The 9,512-nt window shown below is 55.9% G+C and overlaps 1 protein-coding gene across 1 annotated transcript; it reads right to left on the reverse strand.

Moving 5' to 3' along the window:
* Window positions 1–5,574: 5,574 nt before the first annotated feature.
* LOC131500153 (tetrapeptide repeat homeobox protein 2-like) lies at window positions 5,575–9,298 on the reverse strand. The gene is made up of 4 exons (XM_058708923.1): window positions 9,116–9,298; window positions 8,594–8,723; window positions 7,436–7,710; window positions 5,575–6,915 (listed from the first exon to the last, which is right to left on the reverse strand). Exons 1-4 carry the CDS (start codon window positions 9,296–9,298, stop codon window positions 6,301–6,303), a joined length of 1,203 nt encoding a protein of 400 aa, XP_058564906.1. The 3' UTR covers window positions 5,575–6,300.
* Between the last annotated feature and the right edge of the window lie 214 nt (window positions 9,299–9,512).

Here is a 9,512-nt window from a genome sequence, read left to right on the forward strand (position 1 = left end):
GCTGGGTGGCTCAGTCGGTTAAGCATCCAACTCTTGATTTCGGCTCAGGTCATGATCTCACGATGGTGAGATCGAGCCCCATGTTGGGCTCTGTGCTGTCAGCATGGAGCCTGCTTGGGACTCTCTCTCTCCCTCTTTCTCTGACCCTCCCCCATTCACACTCTCAAGTGCTCCCTCTCTCAAAATAAATAAATAACCTTTACAAAATAATTAAGTATAATTTGCTCATCTTTTATGGGTACCTTCTACATTGATTTTTAAGCGAGTGTGTAAGGGCTGGCTTTTTAAAATTATTGTTATTAGAATAGTGGAGTGGAATCACTGGGTCAAAGGATATGTACATCTCAAGTGTGTGTTTTACACATTAGGTTATTCCAAATTATCCTCCGTCAACATTATTCAACTGCCCATTTTTAACTTTCTGAACGCTGGAAATTATCAATTTAATATTTTCTTCGAATAACAGACTATGTGACTTGTGTTAAATAAGCAAGAAATCAAAATGGCCAATAGTGGCCCATTGAATCTGAGAGTGAGAGAGAAAGCCTTAAACTCTCCAAAGGCTACCAATCCACAACGTTCCTCCACCCTGTTCCACCTACTCATGCTATTTCGCTTCTAGGGGTAGACCAGATCTCCCATCAGAGAGGAAACCGATGATTTTGTCTTGGAGACTGATAGACTGTGATACACTCCTAACCTCTGGTTTTTTGTTTTTTTTCCCACAGTCTTTAGATAAGTCTTGGTCCTGGAAGGCACAGAAGTTATAGGCTTCATCAACTGCCTCTCAAAATATATCTTTTCCCGGATCGTTGTGACCAATAAAGATTTGATGTCTGTTCCACGTGGACGACTCCTTTTGTTGGAAAAAAGTCTCGGTCAACGCTCAATGGCAATCAGCACCACGCTGACCGTGCTGGGGTGGGGAACCGGTAGGACATTTGTGGGGAAGAGCTGGCATTCAAATCAAGACCCTGGTGAACTGCTAATTGTAAAAGCTTTGGCAAATTAGGTAAATTCTCAGACTCAAGCTTCCTCTCATACAATTTTTCAATTAAAGTATAACATATACTTGCAACGTTTTGAGGTAAAATTTGTGACATAGCATCCCCCATTGTAACGTGAACAATTCAGTGGCATTGAGCACCATCACAATGTTGTGCAACCATCACCTCTGTCTACCTCTAAAACATTTCACGGGTGCCTGGGTGACGCAGTCGGTTGAGCGACCGACTGCGGCTCAGGTCATAATCTCACGAGTCTGAGCCCCGCATCAGGCTCTGTGCTGATGGCTCAGAGCCTGGAGCCTCCTTCGGAGTCTGTCTCCCTCTCTCTCTGCCCCTCCCCCACTCACACTCTATCAAAAAGGAATAAACATTAAAAAAAAAAAAAACCACCATAGACCCATACACGGCGGTGGCTTATAAACAGAAATTTATTTCTCACGGTGCTGAAGACAGGAAGTCTGAGATGGAGACCGGAAGTCTGAGATCAGGGCGCCAGCATGATCAGGTGAGGGCCCCCTTCCCGGCGGCAGATTTCTGCTTGCCTCTGAACAGGGCAAAAGAGGGGAAGCTAGTTCTCTGGGGCCTCTTTCGTAAGGGCCCATTCATAATCCTTCACCCTCCAGACCCCATCACCTCCCAGAGGCCCCACCTCCTAATCCCATCACTGTGGGCATTAGGTTTTCCCCACATAAGAAATTGAAAGAGGAGCAAACTTCAGCCCATAGCACTGGCAGAAACGCAACATTGTAAGTCACTCTGGAAAGCGGGCAGCCTCTTCTCAAGTTTTGTGCTCTCCGGAAGTTCAGTGGCAAAGCAACATTTTGCGCCTGGCCCCCTTTGCTCATCACCACGTTCCTGAGATTCCAGTTCACGCACAGTATCTCACTGGGTGCATGTACCACAACTTATTCAATCCATTATCTTGCTGACTGGCATTTGGGGAGCTTCTCGTTTAGGTTTATAATTCTTTTTCTTGTGTGTATGGTTTTTAAGTTTATTTTTCAGGGCGCGGGGGGGTGGGAGCACGAGTGGGGGAGGAGCAGAGAGAGAGAGGTGGGGGGAGAAAGAGAATCCCAAGCAGGCTCTGAGCTGCCAGCGCAGAGCCTGATGCGGGGCCTGGGCTCACAACCCATGAGCTCATGACCTAAGCCAAAACCAAGAGGAGGACGCTTAACCGACTGAGCCACCCAGGAGGTGGTGCCCCAGGTTTATAATTCTTAACACACCTTTGCCTGTATCTTTTTGCACATCTCCTGGTGAACGTATCTGTGGGGTATACACCTGAGGGCTGGAATCGCCAGACCCTAAGATGTGTGTCCACAGTTTTGCAAAGCCGATTTAAGTTCCCACCAGCCATGGTTCCAAATCCTTGCCACATCAGTATTTCCTAGCGGTGTGGTTTTAGCTTTAAATCATACTAATGGAAACAAATACAACATTATGTTACCTCTGGCTTTTCTCCCATTGAACGTGATGCGTCTCTCCCAAGGTCCCAACCCAAGGTCCAACTCGGAAGCGGTGGTGTGGGGGTGCCCCCTGGTGGCCTCCAGGCATCGCAACAGGTATGGGAGCACCCCGTTTCTCTCCGTCCCCCAGGGCGTCCCTGAATGAACCTCATGTTTGATTTGACCTGTGTCTCTCCGCCCATGGTTTACCGTAACAACGACCTCAAAGCTGCTCTCCTTTAGAGCTATTTCCTGTTAGGCATTTTATTTCGAGGAATTTCAGGTGAAGAGTTAAAAAAAAATGGTTTTAATTAAAAAAAAAATTCCAAGCAAAATCGGATACTGTGTTCATTTACTATAAAAACAACAACCATGAAAAAAGCTTTATTTTTGTGGCACTTGATTTTTTTTTATTTTAGCAAAAGGTACAGTCAGATACAGCCATTCTGCTTTGTTTTTAATTTTTTTTAATGTCTAGTTTTTAGAGAGAGCACATCAGCGGGGGAGGGGCAGAGAGAGAGAGAGACAGAATTTGAGGCAGGCTCCAAGCTCCCAGCTGCAAGCACAGAGCCTGACACAGGGCTTGAACCCACGAACCATGAGGTTGTGACCTGAACTGAAGTCAGACACTTAACCAACTGAGCCACCCAGGCACCCCAGATATAGCCACTTTGAATTTTCGTTTAGTGAAATAAAGTCTGGTATGGTCTTAATAATAACGGCAATATTTCAACTCCCTGAGTCCGTTTACTGGGCAGGGACTTGACTGAGAACAGATCTCAAGCTGTGCACATGAGAATCCCCTGAGAGCTTTTTTTTTTTTTTTTTAAGTTCATTGATTTTGAGAGGCAGGGGGATGAACAGGACAGGGGCAGAGAGAGAGGGAGAGAGAGAGAGAATCCCAAGCAGGCTCTGCACTGACAGCACAGAGCCCGAAGTGGGGCCTGAACTCACGAACCATGAGATCATGACCTGAGCCAAAACCAAGAGTCAGATGCTTAACTGACTGAGCCACCCAGGCGCCTCTCCCCTGAGAGCTTTAAAATATAGGGGCACCCGGGTCCCACCCCTAGAGACACTGCTTAATTGGCGGGGGGTATGGGAACATTAAAAGTCCCAGGCGGCCCTAATGGGTGGCAACGTTGGAGAGCCATGATTTCGAGCAGTGGTTCCCAAAGCGTGAGCATCACTTGGGACGAGGAGCCAGCACACCCGGGTCTCAGGTGACGACTGTGTCCGACTCAAGCAGTGCCTCATCCTCAGCACCCCTCGGAGACTCAGTTTGTCCCCTCTGGGAAATGGGTTCCCTCTTCTCTTTTCTCCGATTCCTTGTCTGGAGCTCCGTGGAAACCGAGACTAGACATTGGCGATCATTCCTCCAGACCCCCGGACAGTGGCTGTGGTCTTTGCATCTTTCCCACACTTTGCTCGTCCAGGACAATGGGGCGTCTTGTGTCTCTGGGGCTGACTATATCCCGCGCCGTTTTCCCGGATATCTCAAACCGGGTTACCCCTTTGCCCGCTGATGCAGACCTCCCCCAGCCCCCGTCTGTCCCTTCTGGCAAATGGCCCCCTCCTTCCAGCTCTTGCCAGGTTTCCTTCTCCCTTCCCTCCAGTCCCCGCAAGAGAGACACCCGTCTACCTGCACCACCTCTAGGGACAGAATGAAGTCTCTTAAACGCAACCCATTTGTGGAAGGTACAAACAGTGAACTCTTCTCATACATCCTGAGTTCTCTTCCTACATGCACTGCGGCTCAACCTAAAAGTCTCACCTTCTCCAGGGTAAGACACACAGTAGGTTCTTACCTTGCCACGAATACCCACGGCCCTATGAGGATCACCACGAAAACCACCAGAGACGGATCACTCAGGATCCTAGGGGTCATCATGGGTCCCAACAGATCAACCGTGTTGACTAGCCATATAGTTGGAGGGTTTTTCATCTTTTGATTCTAACAAATATTTTTAATGTTTATTTTTGAGAAAGAGAGTAAGCGGGGGGGGGGGGGGCAGGACAGGGGATCTGAAGCGGGCTCTGTGCAGCCACCCAGATGCAGGGCTCCAACTCACCAACGGTGAGATCGTACCTGACCCAAAGACAGAAGCTCAAGTCGGACACTCAATCACCAGACGCCCCAACTAGCCATATATTGGAGTGATTAACAGTGCCTTTTTTTTTTTTTTTTTTTTTTTTTTTTTGCAATAGGTAGGAAAAAAGAGAAAGTCTTGCTCTGGCGCTTTCTTGGGGGACATAGAAACAGGGAAGTCCCAAGACCCGCCTTTGAGAAGTTACCACCCACCCCTCTCCTTCCTTAGCTGAGCGGAAAGTCCAGATGCTTCCACTGGGAATGGTGCTGGACACAGCCTGGGAATGTGTAGAGCCTGGGAAAACTTCCTTGGGGGGTGAAAAAGTTCTCTGGTTTCAGAGGGGGCAGGGCTGCTGGGGCCGCTTAGATAAAAGCTAAAAGGGAATTGACAAGGCAAAGACGGGAGGGATCCGTGTGTCTTAATCCACTCACTTTCTGGGCAGCCAGTCCGGGCAAAAGCAACCTGTCTCCGTTGTTATGAAATCCATCCGCTTGCCAATCGGTGGCTCCGGGGGACACCAGCCTCCCTCCCCCTGCCTGGTGGGTGAGTCTGAAACTTACCTGACTCCTCCTACCCCTCCATCCCTCCCCCCACCTCGGGAAGTCCTCAGGGACTCTCAGGAAGTCTCAGCTCCCCCCTGTGCTGGGAAGGACGCTAAGTTAGATATCTCCCTGCATTGTGTCCGGGGACGACTGGGTTGGGGTGTCGGTGTCCGAGAAGGAGGGGTTCTCACTACATCCTGGCCGGGTCTCCACGACCCCCACACTCCCCTCCAGGGCCTGACACGGGAGCACCCCTCCCCCAAATCTGATCTAATTCTCTCTCTGCTCTGCTGAGGCTGGCCTGGCCTAAGAGGTTTGGAGCATTTGCTAAATGGAACCAGGACGGGGTCAGAGAAGCAGCTGTGGGGAGACCCCCGGGGCCAGGACGGCCACAGGGGGGAGGCAGGAAGAAGTGGAAGGGAGTGGGAAGAGACAGGGGCAGAAAGAAGGAGTGAGGGGGTGTCTCCAGGAGAGTTGGGGGGGGGGGCTTCAGTATACAGAAGGGCATAACACCAGCCAGCTCTGCAGGAAAACATTTCCAAGGTGACCATGAACTTTATTAATTTCCAAATTATCAATCCACAAACAAGGTCCTGGAAAATTATCAGGATTAAAAATATCGAACCAGGTGCCTGGATACAAAGTAACTAAAGCAGTGAATTCTACATACAGGAGGAACGGATTTAAAAACAAGTGTTTAAATATCATCTAAAAAGTCAGGCTCCGTGAAGATAAAAAATGCTACAAAATCACCCTCCAGAAAGATGGACCCGAGACCTCTGCGGTTAAATAACATTTCGCAGGAGCGTCTTTGCAAACCACCAAATGAACGAGTTGAGTTATATGCTCAGGTTGGAAAGCCCCCTGTTGGAAAGATGTCAGTTCGTCCTCAAACCATTTATGGATTTGATGCGATTTCGATTAAATTCCCAATGAGGTTGCCCCAGGCCTGCAGAGGAAGCGCTCCCAGCATCCGGTAACAGACGCTGGGAGCAAGGAGTTCCACGCCAGACCTGGGAACCCACCGAAACGCCCACGTGCGCCCTAAATGCGGGGACCCCTGAGCCGCGTGATGTTGGGTGGCCACACAGTGACCACAGGATGCCGCCTCCACAGGTGGGATGACAGGAGGACTGATGATCCGATGTGCAGCCCGACCCCCGCCGGCCAGGTCCGCACCCACAGGGACGCGATGGGCGCGCAAGCCGACGACACCCTAGTCCCCTCTGGCCCCGTGGGAACTGCAGGGCTTTTCGGAGACAGATTCGCCTATAAGTTCAGTAGCAGAGTCCGAGTCTCTGTCCTCTGCAGGGTCTTCTCCCTCCTGGGACTGGGCCATCAAGGAGAAAGGGGATCCCTCCAAGGGGTCTTGGGGGGAGACGACCGCTGTGAAATTGGGGGCTAGCACGCAGCCGGCGTCTGGCCAGATGTCTGAGCCGGAGCAGCCCTGAAGCCGGGCGGGGGCGGGAGCCGGGGCCGGGGCCGGGGTTGGTGCAGCCTGGATGGACCCCTGGGAGCCCTGCCCGGCCCGCGGGGCGGCGCTCCGGCTGCAGGTGCCAGGCTCTGCCGCTGAGGGGATCCTCCGGGGGCTGTGCGGAGCGGGGTGACAGGCGCCTGGGCCCCCAGGGAACGCGGGGCCAGCAGGGACAGGGACCCCGACTGGGGCGTGGTCAGGGACACGGGCGGGAACAAGGACGGGGGGAGGGGCAGGGACACATTGGGGGACGCCGGCTCCGCAGCCCCCGGGCGCCGCTGCGCTGGCTCCCCGACCTCGCCCTTTGGGCGGTCCCTGCAGCCTGGAGTGCTTGGCCCGGCGGTTCTTGAACCACACCTGGAGGGACCGAGGGGACAAGGCGGAGGTGTAAACGGGCTAGGCAGGGGCACCTCCCCGCCTCTGTCCCAGGTGTGGGGCGGCTCAGGAGACACGGCAGCCGCAGAGCTCTCCCTAGGGCCCCCCGGAGCCCAATTCAAGGTCCCCCGAGGATGCAGGGGGCAGTGGGGGCGGGGCTTGGACACCCGGGAGCCCCGGGGCCAGGAGGGGGCCTGCCCCAGAGGGTCCCCCGCCTTCGCAGAGGCCCTGAGCTCTGGTGCCCCCACACCCAGCGGGCCGTCAGTCTGGGCGGGCTCAGGCCGGCTGGTTCGCGCAGCAAGGGTGGCGGTGAGCCTGGGGTCCGGCCCTGAGTCCCCACAGGGGGCCCCTTGCTAGCCCTGTGAGCCAGGGGAGCCCTGGGACCCTCTGGCTTGCCTTCTCCCCTGTAGCCCGGGACAGACGGCCGGTGGTCCAGCCGGAGGAGTGCCACCTTCCTAGTGGACCCTGTGGCCAGTGGGGACGGAGGGGGGCGGGGTCCTACCTGCACTTGGTGCTCGTCCAGGTTGAGCCCGGCTGCCAGGGCCACGCGTTCCTGGTAGCTCGGGTACCGGTTGGCCCAGAAGTGTTTCTCCAGCTCCTGCAGCTGTTCCTTGAGGTACACGGTGCGCTTCTTCCGGGGCCTCGGGAGCGTTCGGGCTGAGGGGGGGCCTGACCCGAGGAGAAACGGGCTCAGACAAGCCCCACAGACGGCCCCCCGCCCACCAAAGACCCGCCCCCTGGCCGGGCCAGGCCCCGACGAGCAGGTGGGAGGCACGGCTGTGCATGAGAGGTGGCAGCTGGACCCGACGCCCTGGGGTCGGGCCCTGGCTCTCACGGCCCAGCCCAGGTCTCTGTGCCCGTCGGGGCCTCAGCGGGCACATCTTTGAAATGGGCGCAGTAACGGCTGTCTTGTGATTCCAGCACCCACGGCCGCGGAAGGCAGGCAGGCTGAGCTCCCCAGGCCCAGGCAGGCCGCTGCCCCAGGCAGGCGGGCTCCCACCTCGCCTGGCCCCCCAGCCCCTCCCAGCCAGGGCTAGAGCCACCCTGACCCTCAGAGGGGGCGGCCATGCACCAGGCCCTCTGTCCCGGCCCCACGAAGTCCCCACAGCACGGTGCGGGACACCCTTCCCAACACCGGGGGCCTCCTCTGGAGGCCCAGAGGCCTCCCCAGCCTCAGCCCGGCCCCTGGCGCAGGCCCAGGCGCACCCTCAGGCGAGCCTGGCTCCTGCATCCTGCCTGCTGGTCGGTTGCCTGCGTGTGGGGCCCTGCCCACCCCACCGGGGCCTTAAATCCCACCTACCTGCCGTGCCCACCCAGACACACCCTGAGGGTCCTGGGACTCTCCCTCTCTCCCCACCCTCAGCCCCGCCCCTGGAGGAGTCCCAGGATGGAGTAATCCTTTCCTTACTGAGCAGCTTCTGGATACCCAGGCCCTGGGCTGGGGCCTGGGGGCCGGGGCCTCAGTGGCCAGAGGGTCTTGGTCCCTCCCTCAGGGGGCTCTAGCCCAGGGAACCCCGCATTGCCCCTTGTGGGGGTCCCCAGCCCAGGAAAGGGCCCCTCCAGCCAGTGCCCCGGGTGTCGTCCCCTCCCCCCAGTCCTGGGGGCCCCTCCCCCCGGCCTCCCTGTCCAGCCCCCTCCTCTCCCGCCTGGTCGGTCCAACAGCCACCCCGCTGGCCCCCAACACCACGCTCGCCCTCTGGTCCCTTCTCCGAGTCTCCCCCCAAGTCCTGGACGGGGCGGGTGCTCAGACACGTGGCCCCGGTGATGGCTCGGGGTCCCTGCTGGTCTTCCTATGGGATGAAGGCCGATGGGGGAGCAGGTGGATGGCTGCCCCCGTGTCTTTGGGAATGAATGAGCTGGGGCTGCCTCAGGTGCTGGACTCAGGAGCCGGGGTCACAGGGGCCCAGCCCCCTCCCCCCCACCCCCCCAGCTGCATAGACCCACATGTAGACCTCAGGCTGAGCTCCTCGCTGGCCTGGGGTCTGCTCAGGACTCGAGTCCGGGAAGCACGCAACTTACAAGCCTCAGTTCCCGGGCAGTGGGGGGCCTTTTATGATCATCAGTGCTAGATGAAGGTTAAATAGGCGATCGCGCACCGAATCACAGGTGGCAGAGGGATCTCGTTGTTCAAGGTTGACCTCGCTCCCCTGAGCTGCCCGAGCATCTCACGGTGCCATCACACCGTCAGTGCGCCTCCGTGCTCCTTCCTTTCCGGCAACATTCCGCCTTCACTGGACGTTGTTTCTCCTTCTTGGGCAGGTGGCAACACAGGGGTCACCAAGCCGAGGGCTCTGCAGTCAACGAGGGATCCTCCAGCAATGTCCTTGGTCTTTAAGATGTGCCCAGAGGCCGCCTTGTCTCTCATGTTTAATAGAAATCAAATGTACCATTTTTTTAAAATTTTTTTTCAACGTTTTTTATTTATTTTTGGGACAGAGAGAGACAGAGCATGAACGGGGGAGGGGCAGAGAGAGAGGGAGACACAGAATCGGAAACAGGCTCCAGGCTCCGAGCCATCAGCCCAGAGCCTGACGCGGGGCTCGAACTCACGGACCGCGAGATCGTGACCTGGCTGAAGT

The sequence above is a fragment of the Neofelis nebulosa genome, chromosome 17 (assembly GCF_028018385.1).
Source record: "Neofelis nebulosa isolate mNeoNeb1 chromosome 17, mNeoNeb1.pri, whole genome shotgun sequence".
In the NCBI taxonomy this organism is placed as follows: domain Eukaryota; kingdom Metazoa; phylum Chordata; class Mammalia; order Carnivora; family Felidae; genus Neofelis; species Neofelis nebulosa.